The sequence below is a fragment of the Eretmochelys imbricata genome, chromosome 10, assembly GCF_965152235.1.
Source record: "Eretmochelys imbricata isolate rEreImb1 chromosome 10, rEreImb1.hap1, whole genome shotgun sequence".
In the NCBI taxonomy this organism is placed as follows: domain Eukaryota; kingdom Metazoa; phylum Chordata; order Testudines; family Cheloniidae; genus Eretmochelys; species Eretmochelys imbricata.
Window position 1 is genome coordinate 68796683 of NC_135581.1, and position 22139 is coordinate 68818821.

The window sequence follows — 22139 nt, forward strand, 5'->3', positions numbered from 1 at the left end:
AAATATACTTTCCTGTCTTTTATATCCATCAGTTTATTTTGGGAGAGGGGAACACTAGGGGAGGCAGTCTTGATCACATTTTTTGATCATTCAAAATGAAGATATTCTGTCTGAAGAACAGGTCACTTTAATGAATGGCTCAGGCATTTTCAGTATAACTCTTCTTGCGTATGGCATGTCTCTTTTGCCCTGTGCCACTGCAGAAATGAAGTCCCCATCTCCCCATAAGTGCAGAGGAGAATATTACAGCTCCTTTCGAGAGCCACATCTCATCTTACGGGCTCAGATACCAGCTGTATAAACACAACCCACACCATGCCAGGTACATCTGCTGCCTCATGGTTCCGTTTCTCATGTGATTGCAGAGCATCTAATAGTTGCCATGTAAATAATAAATATGACAACATTTGGGGTGACTAATGTGTTTTTAGTCAAAAGGGCCCTAGGAATGCAAGAAACTAGTGATTTCCCCTCATAACCCATACATTTGTATTCACTGAAATGGCAATATAAAGCAAATTGTATTCTCTCATTTTCTCTTTAGGTCAAATATGATTAATACTACTACTTAGCACAAAGACAGGCCTTCTTGTTTTCAGGGCTCTTTACAAATACTAACTAAATGAGCGTTTTAACCTTCCTGTTATAGAAGCAAATAAGTACTACTAAGCCTCCGTTTATAGATAGGGAAATTGAAGTCAAGGGCCTAATTCTGGAGCCCCATTCACAAGGAGCAAGGGCTCCAGGATTGGGCATCATGTGAGACTAAGTGATTAAGTCAAGGCCTCTTAGACAGCTGGCTTCCAGTCCAAACCTGGCTTCCAACCTGGCTTCCAGTCCAAATCTAAACAAGTTTTTTACATTATTAATGCCATGCTTTCCCTTAGTACCCTAGCTGGGTGTCACAGGACATACCAGGGTGTATATGCTCAGCATGAGGGCCCGGGCAAGATTTTCTACTAACTTTAAAGCAGGTTATATACTTTGCTGTATGGCTGTAAAAATATTCTCTAGAGGCGACAGAGGGGCATGGAGAGGTGGATAGAGAGTCTGCTTTCTTTTTCCCCAGATATTAAACAAAGCCCTGGTCTACATTACAGAATTACTACTGTATAACCAACATCACTCAGCGGTGTGAATAATCCACAGCCCTGAGTGACGTACTTATGCCAACCTAAGAGCTGGTGTAGATAGCGGGAGAGCTAATCTCCCGCTGACATAGCTACCTCCTCTCGCTACCTAAACCAGATCCACGGTACTAATGCTTGCAGCAAGACTGATCTGAAATATTGCACTGGGGACGGTAAAATGCTTCATTGCCACTAGTGCCCTGATTCAGACCATTAGTAAAAACACCCTCTCCCAACTGCTCCAGATCCATTACAATCTCCCAGTGTTACCTGTGCATATTTGCCACGGCATATCATTCCATTCCACCGTGGGACAGTAAGACATCCTGGATGACGAAGCAGGTAGTTGTCTGCCCTCCCTATGAAGGTGTCTGGATATCCCGTCACTGAACCATCCAGGTCATGGAAAATAGAAACTTTGTCACCATCATTATCGTTGTCTCCAAACCACTGGCCTGATCTGCCAAAAAACACCCTGAGTCCTACCTATAAGAGAGAGAGCCAAAAAAGAAGTTACTGGTATAGCCATAACTGATTATTGGGGATAGATGGGACATACGTTAATATAGCTCAGTCAGGAACACTTTTAAACTAGAAAGTCCTATGGGTTCAAATCACCACACCAAGACTTAAGCTACTGAGGCATCCTGGATTTAGAAACAATTTTGACAGTATAAAGTTTATTTACTGGGATTTTTGTCTTCCCTTGTTTCTTAATGCTGAGGGATGTTTTCATGAAAACAGGATCTTTAGTTCTTAGAAGTTCATCTGCTCCTGCTGCTTACTCCTTGAAGTAATAAACAGAAGAATTTGACTGTAAGGGGATAAAGCGGCACTGGAAGCCTATGAAATGATTAAGGAACAACCATCCTCTACATGGAAATGTCAGGAAAGTACATTTTTAAAATGTTCCCACTTAATCTCATAAAACTGTGTGAAATAGCAGCTCTTTTCAAAATTCCCTTTTGTAGATATTCCAATATATTATTTGGACACGTCTTTTTGGAAAGCAGACAAAACAAAACAGAAGTTAAAACCTCAATTGCGCTCCCTATGCGTAACCCCAGTTTTTGAAATGGCTAAACAAAGCAAGAGCGTAAGGCCGGTTACAAAAATACAACAAAGCAGGGAACCTGCGGACGTTAAGCAAAAAGGCGTTGACTATTTTCGTGTCTGTAGAAAAAGCAAATTAATAGGTCACAAGGCGACAGTGAAGGTAAGTGTTTTAGGTCAGGTATTTTTTGCTGAATCCCTGAGTAATAATGTGCGCTACACAAGACAATAGCGGCTTGATCATGCAGACCCAAGGAAGTAATCTTACTTCCATTAGTCCCATTGACTTTAATGGGACTACTCACATGAGTAAGAAATAATTACTCATTGAGCTAGGGTTTGCAGGTAAGGCAGCAAACCTACTATGGTCTTTGAAAGCTCAATTTTATAATGCCCATTGGATAAGAGCTTGCCAGTATCCTTACTCACATGAGAGGTCCTATTGTTTAAATGGGACTACTCAAAGGGGTAACAACTACTTGTATGAGTAAAGATTGCAGGAATGGGCCCTTAAACTATGTTTTATTTAGTCTAGGTTTTTCCTATTACTTTACAATCAAATCAGATCCTATAACCACTTTTCTTTCCTTCTCCTAGTCTAACTCCTAGCCTCTTACTGAATCAGTCCTTTAAAAAAACCCACCACCAACCAATCAAAACATACTGAATTTTAATCTTTGTTTTTGAGCAGTTTCAACTTTTTTCTTGTTTCCCCGCTGGAAACCTCTGCCAAAGGAGCTATTTGGCAAAGAAGAAGGATCCCGATGGGTACTTTTTTTGTAATATCTAAAAGAGGCAACATTAGTAAAATGTAAACATTATCCTGCAGTTCAAAGCTCTACTATAAATACCTTGCACCAATGCATTCCTGGGTTTAAATATGGACACTCCAATGGTAAGAGAAAAGAGGCCTCAAAACAAAGTACAGTGTGTACAGCTTCCATTTAGTTAGCACACTAAGTTTTTCCAGACACAACACAGAAGGTTTTATTGTTTAAACCCTAATCTTTCTCCTACATTCTCCTGTAAACTTTGAGAAGGAGAAATAAAATGGCTATTCTAAAAATTCAAATTAAAGGTTACACTAATGTTGACAAAAGAATCACTGCTAAACTTGTAAACTGGGAAATGGTCAGTATTAATTTATGACCCAACACTGGGAAATACCTTCTTTTGTACTGTAAAAAGATGTAGACACAGAAAGGCATCAGCTTCCAGAAATAAAGTTTTGGGAACAGGGATAAAGGGCACAAGACTGATTTATCTCTAGCTGTCATGACTCTTACAGATTTTAGTGGGAACTCTGTCTAAGTGAAGACTATAGAAGTTGGACATCATTTTGAAGATCTTCACATACATATTTACTATTTAGAGTGATAAATTATATGGAATACATGGTGGGTGATAGGTATAAAGATCTCTTTACTCAGGGGTTTGGAATATTAGAATAGCAACTATAGGGAGATGGATTAGTAGGCGGAGGATGCAGTCACAGATATGTGACAAATTTAATCACCAAATGCCTCTCCAATTTATCACATGGATATCACCTCCACATATACAATATACACACACACACACACACACACACACACACACACACACACACACGAATGAACGAACATGCACCTACACACCCTTATAGAAAAGCCCTATAGGCTTCAACAGAAAATTGTATCTTTTCTATAGATTTTTGTTAAATTAACCAGTGGAATTGAAAAGGAATTGCATCTTTTCAACAGAATTCTATGGGATGGTGCAAAACACCTAGAAATAATATCCCTGTCTACTACGATCATCATCATCGTTGTCATAATCATTAATATTTTTACAGAAGTGGGTTGCCAGGGTACTAGGGAAATTTGTCAACCAGTGTGGACCTACCCCTGTTTTACAGTCACAACTCCAAACTCTCATTTTGAAGCAGAGATTAAAGGTCCTCATTCTGCAAACTGATCAGTGCAGGCAGACCCTGATACGCATGCAGAGCCCCCCTGAATTTACTGTAGCTTTAGAGGGTGGTGGTCCACCTGCATGGAGCAGCTTGCAGGACTGGGACCCAAATCAGGTAAGAAGGAACAATCTCTCTCGTATTACAGAAAAATGTGGCTGACAACATAAGGGATCAGTTTCTATGGGGTCTGATCCAAAGCCCATTGAACTCGGTGGAGTTGAGGGCTCAGTTCTGCTTCCTTTGGAGTCAACATAAAGATCCCACTGAAGTAAAGAGGCAACACATTTATCTTCCTGGTTTTTGTCTGGTTTTTTTGAATCTGGATTTGTCTGCTTGGATCCACCCTATCAGAATTGCAATTTTTAAAGTGCATGAAAACTTCTGTTTTGCCTGGCACTCAGGAAACACCATGGTAAGACGGAATAGTCTAAATATAAAGGCAACTGCTTATATTACGAAGTGCTCCCCTCTTATCTACATGGCTACATGAATCCTGTCAGCGTAAACTCCCTTTCAGCAATTGTGCGCAATAATGGGGAGTCATTAGGCTGGATCCAGGCCCCTCCTCCAAATATGACTCATCTGTGCACTTCCAGTAATGCAAAGAGACATAAAGCTGCCCTGAACAGGGAGCTGGGGATTCGCCTAGCATGGGCAAATCCATAGATGGTAAAGAGCTGACAGCCTGCTGTAAATGGGCCCAGCTCCATCTCTAAACTCCAGCTATTCCTGGGAGCTGGAAAAACCACCACAGGAGCCATTAACAGTCAAAATTAGAACATGCTCAGGAGACTGAACCAGTCCTGGGCTACCGAACGATCATTTGAGCTCAAATGGTGACATACCACTATCTGTCTCCCCCAGGAGCTGGCACAGCTCAGACAGACCCAAAGTCTGGGGCTGACATTTTTATTATTAATTAAAAAATTTTCCCTCATTTATGAATAGTCCAATGTAAAGCTTTCCTAGGAAACTATGCACAAACTCTGCATATGACCTAAAGGTGATATTTCCTCCTACCGGTCTAGATTCTAGCTATGGGACATGGAGGGTATGTCTACACTGCAGCTGGGAGCAAATGTCCCAGCTGGGGAGTCACTTGCACTAGCAGGACCCAAGCTACTGTGCTAAAGACAGCAGCATGGATGTTCCAACTTGGGCTGGAACTCAGCCTCTCAGGCTTCAGTGTCCAGGTTGAAACATCCACATGGATATTTTTAGTGCACTAGTTCAAGTCCCACTAAAGCAAGTCTGTCTACTTGGGCAGGGAGGCTTGGTCCCAGCTGCAGTATAGATATGTCCACACAAACTAGGATGACCAGACAGCAAGTGTGAAAAATCGGGACACGGGGTGTGGGGTAACAGGAAAAAGACCCTAAAATCGGGACATCTGGTCACCCTAACACAAACCCATGGCACTACATGACCATCTGAATCTTGTGTAGGCAGAGGACCAATGACTGTTTTGAGGACTGCTTATAAAGTGCTATTAAAAGGCTTTGTTATTCATTTTATTATCTGTAAATGCACACATTTTCCTTCCCTCATATGCAAGCTTCGTGTTTGTCACCAGAAATGTAAATAAAATACTTTTGTAGAGTGTAATGTTTAGCTCTTCTGTTCCACTTAACAATTGTTTTTTATATTGTAATTAAGCAAGACCTGACTAGTTTTATTATTTAGTCATCTAATCAGTGAGCTGATTAGCTTGAACAGTCAATATGATTATGCACCCAGCATGACTAATAGCTTTAATATCGCTATGCAACTTGCATCTTCTGAAGTGACTGTAAAAATAAGCCATCCTTTAGGGAACTTTTCAAAATTAATAAAAAGAAGCCTAAATATGAAAATTAACAAACAGTTTAGGGGCGCTATGTTAATTATATGTTATCCAATAAAGCAATTGGCCACATAGCAATATGCAAGAAGCCCTTACAGTTTTACTTCAGGATCAGATGATCTGGATTCAATCTGGATAAAGCAGAATCGAAGTGAAAGGTGTTTTTATTGTTTACTGCTATGGCAGAGGTGGTTAACTTTTTCAATTTAATTTTATTTTTTTTAAAGCAAAGAGTTGGCAAAATATTAGAATAGTAAAGAGACATTTGTTGGGAATGGATAAACAGGAAGTAATTACTTGGATAATGTAACCAAATGTTTTATAATAAACTTAGCATGTGTTATTTAAGCATGTTTGTCTTTAATTCAGATTGCAGCAGCATTTAATAACTCCTCTGAGAGGTTCTGCCTTGCAGACCTCAGATCTTAAAGGTGTTCCTGTAATAAACTGTCTCCCAGACCTGAAAAGGTGCAGTGAGATTAAACAGGCTCAGAGACCTCAAAAGGTGCTACAACTTTACACATCTGCATTTTCAAATTTTTCCACAGGTAATGATTCACTAACGTGCCTGCAAACACATGCATTTGGAGTTTAAAAAAAAAAAAAAAAAAAAACCATCTGACAGCCCTTACTCAGGTTACATTCCCACTCTCCTCAGATCCACTGCAAGATCAGACCTGTGCATTTTATGTTTCCCTCTAAGCACACTCCTCACTCCATGCTGAATGTTGCATCCTCATTGTGGCTAGTTCTCCAGAGGGATGAAAAGAATGTACAACTAAATTATCCCTTACCCGCGTTCTGGCTTCAGGTGTGACATACATGGGTAAATACAGAGGTCTAATTTATTTAAATGCACAAGGATGAAGTGCACTATATTTTCACAAGAGCAACCACAGGAGTGACTGTGCTAACACAACCTTTACATAAAATATGCTCCTGTTGTGTGGATAAGGCGTGATGGAGGAAAGGCAGAAAACCTGCCTACTAAGCCAAAGAAAATGAGGTCTGTCAATATTAGAGCCGTGGAAACTTCCCTACAAACAAACCCAAACCTTGAGCTAAGGTTATAGAGGTTCATGAATCACACAGAGGGCCTGAGCCTTGTTACGGGCAGGCCTGGGCCTTGTTACGATCCCCGGAAGGAAGCCACCTGGAAGTCAGTAATTTTTCTTCATGGTTTCAGCCCAACCCAGGCAACTTGTAGTGATTTTGTGTGAGAGTTCGGTTCTGAGTTTTACGGACTCAGATGAACCAAAAACCTCAAAAGCCAAACTCGAAGAGACGTGACTGCCACATGAATCCAAGAGAAAGGCTAGAACAGGTAAACCATTTTACAACTCCTGTCAGCACAAAAATATTGGAACTTATTCATCAGTCCTTACTCTGGCTCAATCATCATTGTGATCCACAGAACTTTCAGTGAAGACCCCAGGATCAGGCCCAAGGTTCTCTCTATGTATCTAAGAATTGTACTACAACTTTCTGGCACTCGTGCTTGTTGAAGTTTGATTTGTGTGGCTCCCAAACACTGGGCCAGATCCTCAACTAGAGTAAATCAGCATAGCTCCGTTAAGGTGAATAGTGCTATGAATGACTTACGTCAGCTGAGATCTGGGCCTCTATGTTAACGACCAATGTAGATTTTGCATCTCTGGTCACCCAGAAGTAAGATGTCTCTTGAGTAAACCTCTCAGCACTGTTAAAGACTTTTGCAAGTCAGACAAGCTCAGACAAAACCCGCACTCCTATTTTTCTCACTTACGTTTCTCTCCATCTTGATCTGGGACACGTTGTTCTGAGGGCTTATCTGCCAGGAATTCTTCATGAAGAAGCCAATGGCGCTTGAGTATCGGTCCGCAGTGGGAGTAAACTTTCTGAAAGTGCATTTCACCAGCCTAACAGGCCCATCATAAATCTGGAAGCCACGGATAGGGAACGTCCTATGGAAGTTTCAAAATGAACAGAAATCCATTTTAGACATGTGGGCTAGATCAGTGCTTTCCTCCAAAAGCACAGAAAGACACTACATTTGTATCTAGCAGTTACACCCTCTTCACGCTCCCTAAATCAAGATCACGCTGCTCTAAGCCATGAGGTGCTGAACAGCCTCATCCCCTTGTAAGAGGCACCCAGCTCTCCCCAGCTAAGGCTCAGAAGAGGAGCAGTGGTTAAGTGAGTGATCACAGAAACAAAATCCCAGTCCAGAGCAGGATCTGGCCTCACCCCACCTTATGGCCCCTTACGGCCGTCAGCAGGGGCAAAACACCTTCAACAGCTTCGGTCAGAGAAATCCCAAGGACTGTAGGGTCAGTGTAGTGTCTCCTTTGCTACTTCTCCAGCCCAGCCCAGCCATAGGCATAGCTGGGGGACTGTTATATCAGTCTGATCCCCCACCGCTGTAATGGCCGCCACCAGCTGATTCAACTTAGAACAACTTGGATTTTCCTCTCCCCACAAGCTGCTTCAGGCATCACATGGTCATCCCCAAGAATATGGCCCATAACATTTTATAGTTGTAAGATTACATCTTCAGGGTTGGCCTGTGGAATATGGTCATGTTGCACAGGATGTCAAAAATCTAGAAGATGCCATTGGGGTCTCAAGTAAGTCTTGATCCCCCTTTTTTCCTGTTTACAGAACTGAATTCTGTGTTACCCAGGTGCTGTTTGATTAATGAATGGCCTACAGTACCTTCATAAAAGAGAACGAAGGGGGCCAGTAGATACATGTTTGCAATTAATTTGTTCAGAAACTTAGGTAAAGCTGGATTGCTCAAGCATCAGAAACAGGACGCACACGTGTACCCTCTTATCGATTATGGACTCCACAGCTGCATGCAGTGTTGTATTATATACAGGGAGATGCAAGAGTGAGATTCTCTCTCTTTGAATTTGACTGTAAGTGTCTAAAGCACCTACAGCCTGGGATAACCCACGAAATTAAAACATAAAAAAAAATAGCACCCTAGCATATAGTGCAATGGGAAATCAGAGGTACATGTGGTGGCCATGTGGGAAACCCTAGTCCTTGATCCAGAGCTTACTGAAACCAATGGGCTTTGGGTCAAGCCTTTACAATACCAGTGCCTGTACTGTAGCTATTCAGCAGATGGGACTAAATACGCTTTAGGGTTAGAATTGTATTTTATTTAAAGATGAGACATTGTGTCCGGTAGCAATAGTCCTTCTTTCCAGCTTCGCAGTTCCTACCAGTAAACACAGGTTATTAAAAGGTGAACTCTGAAATGCAATGGAGCATTCCAAAGAGTTGCCTGATAATAATAGTGGCTCTAATTATTCAGGGTGTTCTGCAGAGATTCAATTTCATAACAATAAGAGATTCCTGGCTATACAGGTCTAAGGGCTAATTGCATGCAAGGCATGTTATAACCAACCAGCAAATACTCCATCTATTGTTACTTGTTGCTTTTCTAAAACATTGAAGTGAGCTGTAGCTCACGAAAGCTCATGCTCAAATAAATTGGTTAGTCTCTAAGGTGCCACAAGTACTCCTTTTCTTTTTGCGAATACAGACTAACACGGCTGTTACTCTGAAACCTGTCCTTAATAGAGGTTTGTCATGAATGACAATTGTTTTGGAGTTTCTATTTGCTCAAGGTGTGAGAAATTGTAGAAATATGCGGGGGGGGGGGGGGGGGGGGATATGTGCACTGACTGTTGAAGCGGGGGGTGTTTGCCTGTAAAGGGAGCTAACTTACAGTCCCAGAAAGAGAAGTGAGATCCTGAGTGACTTTTCTTTTGCTTTCTTTGTCAAACTGGATCATATGTTGTTCGGACAGAAAGGAAGTAAACATACACCCACTAGAAAAGGAAAATCAAGGAACTGGATACTATTTGTCTTTTGTTTGGGGACTTCAGTGGGAGCTTTGCCTGTGTCAGGAATGAAGAATCAGGTGCTGACTCAGGAAAGGGTATGTCTATACTGCAATTAAATGCCTGCATCTGGCCCACGTCAGCTGACTCCGGCTCAAGCTGCAGGGCTATAAAATTGCACTATAGATGGTTGGGCTTGGGCCTCCTCATGAGGTCCCAGAGCCCAAACATCTACACCAGACTTTTAGAGCCCCATAGTCTAAGCCCCATGAACCCAAGTTACCTGACACAGGCCAGCCACGGGTGTTTAATTGCAATGTAGACATACCCTAAGGGAGATCAAATATGCGCGCTAAAGTCTCTTTGGAGTTGGATGCGAAGGTGTACAGGCAGCCTTGTCTCCCCACCTCTTCACTTCAAATGGAAATTATCCAGCTTTGCCTCTGATGCCACACTGGCATGTCTGGGTGCAGAACAACATTTACAATTGAGTTAGTGTCCCACCAAGAGAGCCAATCAGCCCGGACACTGGCTGTGATTGTAGCCCTGAAAAATAGTTCTTGGTTTCTTTCAAACTTTCTAATCCACTCTCCAGTGACTGATAAATTAGGCAGAAAAATTACATCAAAGACATCCAGTTGTTAAAGCTTTCACCGCATTTGTCTGGAGAATGGGTTTTATTTGGATATTCATTGGTTATGGCCTGTATAATAAATTTAAACATCCATTTACATTACCCTTTAGTAGCCACATTCATTTCAAAGGCTTTTATTCTATCACATTTTTCTTATGCTAATATCAAGGGTAAATGCTAGATGAATAACCTACTTGTTTCTGGGTAGTGTTCTATATTCTCCATTTGCCCCTCTACCCCAGTAGCTGTTTTGTCCTCCCTGGGAGCCAATGTTGTTGCTTTCTCCGACAAAGATGGAATGTGCAACTTCCAGGCTGGAACCCTCATCTGTTGGGAAAGTTCCATCACTAGAATCAGACAAAGAAAAATGGAAGGTAACTATGTGACATAGTTCAAAAGAATAAATTAAGGAATAATTTGAAAGAACTTTTTAATTGCACTTCTGAAACAGTCATTTTTAATCTGAAGAGATGCATCTGCAGGAATTAAAAAATAGTCTTTAGAAATCAGCAAGTTAGTATTAAACACCCGTAATAATGCTAATTCAGTGGTTCAGGCAACTACAGTTAGGTCTGATTTTTATATAGCCTCCTCCATCCTAAAGCATTTTACAAATCATGAGCCAAACTCTAGTTCAGAATTAGAAAGTTACAAATTCTTTGACAAGAGAAAAAAACAAAAAAAAACCCACAGCCAGGGTCTGATCCAAAGCTCACAGAAGTCAATGGAAAGATTCCCATTGTCTGCGACTGGCTTTGGATTAGGCTCTTAAATCAAATTTAATCTTGGAGAGGTTTCTGGTTTACAACAGAACAAACCTTTCCATTACCTGAAAGTAGTAGGAATGTGGTCAGAAGAACCACTCTACAACCACACCAAGGGCCTTTTCCTGCTACTTCTGCATGAAAATATACCAAAGGTATGGACATTTTTGGTCTTGCCTTGACTAGAATGAATACAAATCTCCTTAGCATACACCAGAATGTTTAGTCTAAGGGTTTAGAATCTACAGCCCAAAAGGAAATCAGACATTATGACATATTTCCCAGACATGATAAGGCAAAGAAATTGAAATGCCATATTGCCATTTTCATTAATGGCTATTATGGGAGAGACCTGATGTGGTTTGGGAAGGACATGTGAGATTTTCTTGCATCTTAATGTGATCAGAAGGGAAGCTCTCCTCACCTTCCATTCTTTAACGTTTTAAATTGTGGAGAACCCTGAAAAACACAGCATATTGAGAGAAATGAAATTACCTAGCTAGAGTGAGTCCAATTCCATTGTCTGAAAACCTAGAAAAGAAGAAACACGAATGTGCAAATTACTAGGAATGTCTGATGTTAATTTGTCCTATAGATCCACTTATTATGTCAGTAACGAGCACAATGATATAAACTGTAATTACATTCACCTACCCACAGTTGCGGAAAATAATGTCACCACCTCTGGCCCAGGCCCCATGGTCGTTATTTTTAAAAGCGATGAGGCCATCAATTAAGGCAGGAACTCGTGGTTTTACAGGGTCAGCATCCTGATGTGGGCGGAACCTGAAGCAAGGAATCTAGTTATTATACCAGAGCAATGGGAAATAACCTTAAACACAGGAGGTCCTGTCAGTCACCGCTAATTGTTTCCACATACTGAACTGATGGGTTTAAAAGAAGTCATTTTGTTTCTATTTTCAGCTGAACTTATGTATTCTGGATCACATTCAAAACAATAGCTTCATTTTGGTACTGCATCTTATTGCAAGGCTAACACAGAATAAACATTAAGAGTGAAATTCTGGCTCCAGTGAAGTCAATGGTAAAGCACCCATTGATTTCAATGGAGTCAGGACTTCTCTCTCAGGATGGATTTTCAGAAGGATCTACTAGACTTAAGAGCACACAGTAACATTTTCAAAAGCACCTGTCACTTAGCTGCTTTTAGAAATCCTACCCACAAGCCCCATTGACTTTCAATGGGACTTATGTTCCTAAATCACTTTGGCACTTTGAAACTCCCACCCTGCAAGAACAAGATGCCAACTGAAGATAATTAAGTGATATACATGAGCTATCATTTCAGTCTTAAAGTGGGACTCCCATGTCTGAAAGCTTCACTAAGCATGAATCTATACGTTTTCCAATCACTTTCAGAATATTTCTTGCCACACTTGCTGATTACTGAACACTGCTGAGTTTGGGAGAAACAAAACAAAGCCCCTTATTCTTCCCCAGTCCATCTTCATATTCGGTTTCATCCTTCTGCAAACTCATTGGGCTGTATTGTCTCTTCTGCTTCCAGAATAAGGGGACCGAGGGAAGCCACAGAAAGGGGAAGTGTCACTTCTCCTGCATTGTGGTCCCTATCCTTCAACTCCATGGGAGACTATCAGTGCTCTGTGTAGCTCACAATGTACGCGTGAGGTGGGACTAGCCAGGACACAGCAGAAGAGAATGGCTGATCTCTGCAGCATTGCTCCGCATAAGCCCACAGGATTCTAGTGGTTAGCCAATGACATTAAGTACTCACTTTCCCTCTCTGTGACATGAATCCCTGGAAGTTTTTTTCCCCCTCATAAATGTATAGGCAAAAGGAGACACCCACGTGTGAAGATTATTGCAAATAGATTATGTAACCGATGGCGGAGATAGTGCCTATGATTTTGGATACAAATTATGTTGTGAAATGGATTTTATCATCTAGATTTCAACTCAGTCATTGAGAAAAATAGTTAATTCCATTCTTTTCACGGACTCCTCTGCCAACATCTCAGAGCTCCAAGTGCACGTTTAGCATTGTTAAGCAATCCTACAAATGATCAGCACACAGTTCTGAAATATTTGCCTCTTTATATCCCAGGTTGTGCGTCTATATTCCTAGGATGTTCCATCCATAACAAGGTCCAGCAACCTGCTGAGTATACTGCAGGGTTCTGAAAACACTTTTATCCATTCAGTATTTACTCACCTGGCATTATCTACAGTAAGATACTCTCGAGGATTTTCAGCACTAGCTTTTGTCGTCTTTACTCCTTTTCCTATAAACAAGCCAGCCTGAAAAATACATAGGAGTTCAATTATTTGAACAAGGAGACCACACAGCACAAGCTAAAGAAGATCAAAGGGTATTATAAATGGAACACAAACATGGTGGCTGCCCATGCTTAAGGGACTGTAAGCCCTCTGCATGCCTGTGCTTTCCATCCCAAGTATTGGCCTCGGTGACATTTGGATGTTGTCATATTATTACAGTGGCCTTCGTGTAATACGTCAAAGTCAGGGCAGAATGCTACAGTGCTATGCCCTTTACATAGTCATTTAAGTTGGCTTCTGAGCCAGAGCAAAGAATTTAAACTGCCTCACGCCAGGAAATAAAGCATTCCTGCTGGCCCCAGGGAGACAATTTGAAAGAATAATGTTGCAGAGAGGGAACAGTGCTCCTGCTGAGAGGTAAGGCCTTAATTCCTCTTGGACTTGTAATTTCTCTACAATCAAAGAAGAACGTGATCCAGTGTAGTGAACTTAAAGATTGCAATGCAGTGTTATTGCAGAGATGAGCCAGCACATACGTGGATAGAGTAAGTTAAAGTTGTATGAAGTTCTCTTTATCTACTAAAGTATACCCTAATAAAACAAAAACGTCCCCAAGTTGATACAGTAATATTTGCCTCCTCTCCATCTGGAATCCTGAGCAATAATGAAAAAAGGATTCTTATTTGTAGATTCAGTCTTTATGCCTACATTTAGGGAAAATATTTTCATGGAATTACCTTAAAGTGAGATTAAAGTTATCGCAATTATTTTGAAAAAAAAAATGGCAGATCAGGATTTGGCCCTACTCCAGCTATTTTGCAGGGCTCTGGCCACACCCCTCCATACCCACCCACCCACTATTGCAGTAGAGAGTAACACTACATCTACTGCTATGTGCCGTATGTCTATACAACATCTACTGCTGCATGCATTCCTCCATGCTGTGTGGCACAGAGCAGCATACTGCCCACAGTCTCAGTTTGTCCATCTGTACAATAGGAATAATATCACCCATGTACACTGCAGAGATGTTGAGACAACTGTTTAGTCAATGTTAAAACAGCACTATGAAAGTGTTTCTAGCCCATGCGATCTGAGAGCTACCTACAGTAAGTGCTAAATCTTATTACATTTGTGCAAATGTATGAAAATCTTTTACATGCCTTGAAATTAGAATGGACTCTGTTATTGTAAAATATCCCCAAGGGAGTGAACTCCGCCTGTGCCTCTGGGTATTGTCCCTCAGACTGTCCGGTTGGAACCCGGTGGAAGATGTACCATATCCCAACATCCTAAAACACAATAAACAGGTTGAGACTATGGGGTAGTTCAATAAATTCTCAGACTCTATAGTATTTAGCTTTGCTAGTGGCACCAACAAATTTTCAAAGAAACTTCTTACACAGCCTGCAAAATGATCATGCACCACTTTGTGCATACAAAACCAACACATCTGTCTACACAAGCTTACTCCACTTGCATGCACAAGTGCTCGTCTGGGCACACACCTGTGGATTTTGCATGCACATATATTGGGGGTATGAAGGAGAAGGGTAGATGAAATTTTGGCTTAGGGAACATGCCATTAATCATACACATGATTTGCATGTATAGCTGGGGTTCCAGTTTTATATGAAACATTATTATTAAATACAGTGGTCACCACTAAAGAGTCAACATTTGCCAAAAAAAAAAAACACCCCCCCCCACACACACTTTTTTCCTGCTTTACATAAGCGGAAACTCTGGTATGACATATCAATTCTGTGCACATGGATGATCTCTGGACACAAACAGAACGTTCCAGTTCACAAGCAGTCTTATTGTACCAGGCCAATAACTACCTAATTGCCTTTGGCCTTATGCAGCAATAGGCACCCAGATTCTATGATACATAAAAACAAGATGCCTTCCACACCAATGACATCAGTAAGTGGTGCATGCATGTGGATTGAAGGTGATATATGGTCCTTGCTATTTAATGATATTACCTGAGCACCAGCTGCTGCATTCTCTATCAAATTGTTGTTTGGGTTAGCAATCCAGAATGTGCTGACAGCCCTGAAAATGAAAAATAAAATAAAATTTAAAAAAGAAAATGATCCTAAGGAGTAACAAAACAGGAAGGGCTAAGCTTTTATAGCATTGCATTACATTTTAGCCACCACACTCCCTTTGATTTTAAAACTCCACAGGTACTTTTCATGAAAAATAAAAGCAATGATGTCAGACATGTTCATTTATGGAGCTACATACTGGAAGCTATATGAGACTATTCACAAAAATCTGTGCTCTGTTAAAAGCAAGTTTAGTAAACCTGAGGTCATTTTTTCAAGAATTTGCTAGGGACAGAATTAAATAGCTATGGAAAATGTCTAAAAAATGACCTTCTGTTCCTCTATAGAACTTGGAGTGAGGGAGGAAGGTCTAACTCCCTGCAGCTTTATGATCAGAAGGATACCAGAATAAGTATCCTGTGCAAGCTGCTAACAGATTATTAATGGGATTAAAGAGTGATACGAATTCCTTTGCTCAGATTAAGGACACTATCAAGCAGGAGGATTTATGGTGGCACAGACAAAAGCTAGTTATATTTATGCAATTATTGTTTAAGAAAATAACTTGCGATGGACAATATATACCACATGTAAGAGTTCTGTTAATTTTTTCCCCTATTTACTCATAGCAGCTAATTTGATAATTTTTAATCAGAAAATTCTAACATACATTTATTTCTGAACCATCCTATTACATTTGTAGTGTATTCATGCTCATGGGAACAATCCTAAATCAACATGAATATCCTATTGGATCTGATGGTTTGCAGGAATGGCCCAGATACCTGCAATATAACTGTGCTAATCACAAAAGCAGCCTTAGTATACTCACAGGAGTAATCCCAATGAAGTCAATGGGATTACTTGTGTGAGTAAAAATTAGCAAGATGTGGCCTTTAAATTCTATCCTGGAAAAGTACCGGGTTCCTGGGCTAAACTACACTCTCATGAGCAACCCTAGCTGAGTCAATGGGATCATATTAGTACCCATATTACAATGGACCGTTTCTTCAGTTTGGAGGTGTACTCCAGCCACCAATAATAATGATTTTTTCCCCTCTGAGCAAAGTGCAACTAAACATGGCTAATTATAATTTATGCTAATCTTTACGTTTGATCCCCTAATGTACTCATGTGCTAATGGCTAATTTACTCTAGACGCTATGATCCAAAAAGTCAAAAAAACTCCCTTTGAAGTAAATGGGATTTATATCTGCTTATGCCAGGCTGAAGTGAACCCGATTTATCAGACAGATTTCATGGAGCCTTGATTATCCCAATTAAAAAGGATTCAGAGACGAGCAAGATACTATATTGTTTTTCTCTCTCACACACTAGAAAACTGTGACAGAAATGGAATTCAATAAATATTAATTGACTGAGATTCAGGTCTCTATTAGCAGAGACCTCCATGAGCCTTCACCCTCAACACACTTTACCTAGTAGCCAATATTTATTTAAAAAATAGAAAGTTACAGTAGAAGCTAAAATTTGTCACGATCCCAATAGCAGCATGTGTCAAACTTGGGAAAACAAACCCACTCTGTAAACACCTTAGTTTCACCTCAGTATCATAATTCAGTACTTTCAAGACCAGATGCAAGATGCTATATAAAAGTGAAGACCTATTATACTCATTTAGGGCTTACATGCAGTCGGTGCTTGGTATAGGTACATAATTCCCATAGACATTGCTACGCATTGCGAGGCACATGGCTTCATTGCGGTCTGAAGGCAAGATTGTTCCAGGCTTGGTAAGGAGACCCAAATTGTGGTAAAAAGTATTGCGTTGCTCCAGCCCATCTTCAAGGAAAAAACAGTGACCCAAAGTATCATAGCCAATAGTATCTTTCACCTGAATCAATTATACAAAATGTGGGTTACATGTTAACTACGAACAAAGATGTGGTTTTTAATATTGATAAACTTCAAAAACCTTAAGGACCAATTTTGCCACCCTCACTCACATTGAACGGTACTTTCATCTGAGAGTAGTTCTGGAACTAAATCCAGAGTAAGGTATACTCAGTAAGGGTGAGCTAATTTGGCCCTTACTACATTCAGGGCCTGCTCTTCCTCACATTGCAGTCAACAGCAAAACTCCCATTAAACTTTAATTTGAGTAGGATCACATGCATAATTAATAGAAAATAATACAATTTTGATTTGAAACTGTACTGGAGTCTATGTGAGAATATTTGATACAGAATTGTGGTATTTATCAGCATGACTATGTTATTCATAGATACTCTAGATTTCTTTGAGATACTTCTCAATTTGGGGGGAGGAAAAGAGATTCAGTGTTTTACTGCAGAATAATTTACACTACTAAATTCAATAAGATGTTTTGCCTATATTCTCTGGTTATTAATTCTCCTAATATTTGCAGAAACTGCAATCCATCTTCTCCACCTTCCTAAGATTAAGTGGACACGTGCACAAAAATATTTCATTAAAACATACTTTGACCGAAGGGACTTAGCATAATAAGCCTGCTTTGATGTACAGCATTAGTGAGGATTTCTAAAATTTGTCTTCATAACTGAAAATACTAAATCAGACCAGTTAAAATACGGAGTCTTTTTTGCCAAATCTTATTTGACAGGTTTCAATAAAACTTAAGCTAACGCTACACTTTAAATGGTGTCAGCACATTCACTTGCTCCTTATACAAGCAAAAATTCCCACTGACATCAATTTGAGTAATGTCCATGTAAAGACTGCAAGACTAAATAATATGAACCTACTTGGTTTCCTTTAGGTACAGAGGGCTAGTTAAACCAGATACAGTATGTGAATCTGGGAAAAAAGGATGATTATCATTGTAAGTATACTTGTATTCAGTATTCATCTATTGTATACAAGTATACTTACAGTATATGAATCTGGAAAGTGATATGATAATTGTATGTTACACACGTATAACAATCTGTATGGGTATCGTATTGCCAATTCCCACTGGCATTCATTTTCCCCTGATAACTCTCTAAATTGGAATCAGCAGCTTTTGTATCTGTTTCAATGAGATGTCTAGAGAGCACTTAATATACAGGCAAACAAACAACAAAAAACCCCACTCATCTACTGGCTTCCAAAAACTGCAGTCCACTGAAAATATTCCCACTCAGAATTCAGGAACACATGCTCAGACTGAGAGGGTCAGTTGCCACAAGCCTGACCAATCTAGAAGCAGTGGCACTGAGGAGTGTGCTGGTCAGTTCAGCCTTGCTAATAGAGACAGCTAAACCCATTTCTGAGCTAACAGCGTCACATGTCTTTGCCAACCTCCTAAGAATGGTAATGCTCTATCTAAATATGTCCTTTAGTGTGATGGGCAGGAGCAGTGCTGAGGATGCTTTCAATCAGCAGTGGGCTAAGGAATAAACACATAAGACCAAATACTCCTCTTTGGAAGAAAATAATGATCAACACTAAATCTCTCCATGCCAGAAAGACAGAATTTCAGTTACATCCTTGGATTTTCATGGATCTGGCTAAGGGTTGCAAACCTGGAATTTAGAAACATGGTGAATGAGGAGCCAAAAGCTGGCCCTGGGTCTTATTTTATTTTTAATCCAGGTGCTGGCTTTAAAAAGAGAGAGACAGGAGCTCCATAGTAACTTTCATATCTGAAAGGACACTGACCACCCACCTAACTGGGAATAGCACTGTTTAAAGATCATTTATATTTGCACTGAAAAAAAATCAGGGTCAAAAGAAAATAGGCCAAAATTATGATTGCAGGACTGATTACCCTGGTGTAGCCATTAACATATATTACAGAGAGAAGCCAAAGGTTTGGAAAAGAAGTACTACCTATCACACTGTGATATTAGGGGTAGCAGACTGTTGTATGCTTAGGAATGAAACTCTGTCCACTCAGCAGCCTTGTGCTCCAGTAGTGTTTCCAATATCAGATAATTAGGATGCCTCCAAACACTGAATTATATATAGCTCAGCAATACAATATAAGTGACCTTCATGTACTGCAACTTTATACAGTAATGACTACAGGGTTCGGTGGCATGTGTCGTGCAGGTCAGTGAAGCAGCAGGCATGTCACAACCTGCTTTTCAGCTGTGATAAGTAACCAAAACTGTGCTGCAAGGCTGCTGACTTGTGACATGGCACAGTCATGGCACACACAAAGGCAGATAGCTGAAGTGCCTTTCATCTCATTGACAAGTACACAGTTGTGTCACAAAATGCTGCATCCCACCTCATATTTTGTTAAGTGATCCAGTTTGTTCATTCACAGTAGCAGAAAACTGGGGAAAAACCCTGTATCAAAGTTTCTCTGCTCTGAACTCTAAAGCATCACAACATAAGGCCAAATTAACATGCCATATCATATAAACATATTACTCAGTTGTTCATACACTGAGATATATGTTCCCTGCTGAAATCTCAGATTGGTCTGGGAGGACTAGCTACAGATTTATTTTTAATTACTGCACTGCAACAAAATGATTTCATTCACAGATTCAGCTAGTACATTTATCTACTCATTGATTTGTGGACTCATTGCCTTTGCAAACCCATATGCTATCCCCTGCAGGACTAGATTTTCTAATTTAGTTGACATATGTGGAATCTCATAGTCAGTAGGGAGCTGTCTGACTACACTTTTGACAAGTCTCAAGAGCACAAGTTGTTCCAGTTAGGTCAACATTAATTTATTCTCTGATTGTTCACCTGATTCAAAAGGTCTAATATAAATAAGTGATCATTTTGTGAGGAAGGAAAAGGAAGACACTACTTATTCCATCAACTTTTGGAGGTTCTGCCAACACAAACACTTAAGATATCAGGAAGTGACAATCAGCCCTTTTTGAAGGAGATCTGGACAATGCAAACAGATCCTCAGGCCCACAGAGGGTGCCTTCAGCCCCTTACACACTTACTACAAAAGCAGTATGAATATATACCTGTGTTCTAGCTGGCAGCAGCTTTATGTACAGGGGCAAGAATAACGTTTCATGAAGAGTGCATATGGGTCATGGATAGATCAGGGTGGGGGAGGATTATGACTAAACACGGGTAACATGACCCATAAGTACTTCCCTGCCAGTGGGATACGAAGAACATGGAGATGCAGTGGAGAGGTTTCCTGAACAAATCTTGGCACTTTCTTTGTTGGGCACACATTTTCTGGTGAGCCCCTTTCCACAATGACCTCTGCCAGAGAGTTTGACCCAAAGCCAAAATTACCAAGCTTTGCTGGCTTTGCAGCGGGCATTTGGGCCCTTATTGCTCACATGTCTTTCCCCTTGGCTTTATGAATATCTTTGGCTTAGTCTAACATTGTTCCTGGCTTTAACTATAGCTCGATTGTATCTCTGTTGCAAATTCCAAGGTTGGTAACTTCACCATGTGTTTGATGAAGACAACAGTTACCTGGTGAAAGTTCCACGCTATCACAGATTGCTCAGAACAATCTCATCATGCTTAAACATAATATACAGAACTTGACATTTCTTTCGACTCGTAGGGCCACTACAATGTCAATTCTAAAACTGAACTATTTCAAGGTATCCACCCAACAGATGCACTAGAAAAAAGAGTCATGCTTCAAAATACTTAATTGTATGGTGTTCAAGCGTCGCAGGACATATTACACATTTTTTAACATTCAGCAAAATAAAGGTAGTAGTTTGTCAGTAAAATGTATCTCTTACCAGAAGGCCATGTGTTCCATGTATGGCAACACACCTAGAGAAACAGTGGTGTATAGCCAGATTATCAAGGTAAGTAGGCGATTCATATCCTCCTTTCTCATCTACGTCTCCAGTCAAGTGAAAATGAACAGGATAGCTGCCTAGTATTTGCTGCCCCATGTTTTTTAATTCCACTCCTGCCATGTGAACGGAGGTAAAATTCCTTTGTATCTATTGAGACAAACATAGACCTAAGGAAAAAAAATTTGCAGTACAAGAGTGTGACAGCAAAAAAGAAACAAATTTTCAAACAAGTGCTTGATCCTGCAAAGTGCTAATCTGCTCCATTGACTTCAGTATAGGATTAGGCCCAAAGGTTGCATCTTTCTACATATGACTCAACTTCCCAAATACCGAATGGGTAGTGGTGTCCAAAAGGAACAGCAATGAACCATTTATCGCATTTATTCCTGGCAATATACACACTTATGTAATAGCTATAGAGGAAAAAAAAAAATACTACTGCCAGCTAGCAAAGAGTCATATTTAACATCTTTATGGTGCCACCAAAAGTCTATATTTCCTGGTAGCTACATCTCAATCTAGCCCAGTAGCATTTCACTTTCTGCTTAGCCCCATTAATTTCACCACCTGACCTCACTGAGGCTACTCTGATTTACATCAGCTGGGGGTCCAGCCAGTTATTTTTAGGGGAGGGGGAAGAGAAAAACCTCTCCAAAAACCACAGTGGCCCAGACTGTGAGTGGGACCTGCGTGGCTGCACAGAGGTAAAGCTCTAGCATGATCCTTGTTCCCTTGAACAGCTGCCCAGGGGTCGCTCACAATAGTAGGCCTTGTGTTCTGGGAAACACAGGGAATGCTTGCTCCTGCTATCCTACAGAGATTAGGACACTGAAAATGAAGAGGAATATGAAGGTGGGGTCATGACCCA

General features: G+C 40.5%; 1 protein-coding gene across 1 annotated transcript in view; it reads right to left on the minus strand.

Moving 5' to 3' along the window:
- Positions 1–22139, minus strand: part of LOC144271111 (cell surface hyaluronidase CEMIP2-like) — a 73381-nt gene that overhangs the window by 37684 nt on the left and 13558 nt on the right. Inside the window, exons 8-17 of the mRNA XM_077828218.1 lie at positions 21209–21418; positions 17180–17385; positions 15465–15534; positions 14637–14765; positions 13409–13494; positions 11869–12000; positions 11710–11745; positions 10645–10797; positions 7746–7923; positions 1401–1616 (exon numbers count right to left, since the gene is read on the minus strand). Of these exons, the coding sequence (XP_077684344.1) occupies positions 1401–1616; positions 7746–7923; positions 10645–10797; positions 11710–11745; positions 11869–12000; positions 13409–13494; positions 14637–14765; positions 15465–15534; positions 17180–17385; positions 21209–21418 (1416 nt within the window). The remainder of the gene's footprint in view (positions 1–1400; positions 1617–7745; positions 7924–10644; positions 10798–11709; positions 11746–11868; positions 12001–13408; positions 13495–14636; positions 14766–15464; positions 15535–17179; positions 17386–21208; positions 21419–22139) is intronic.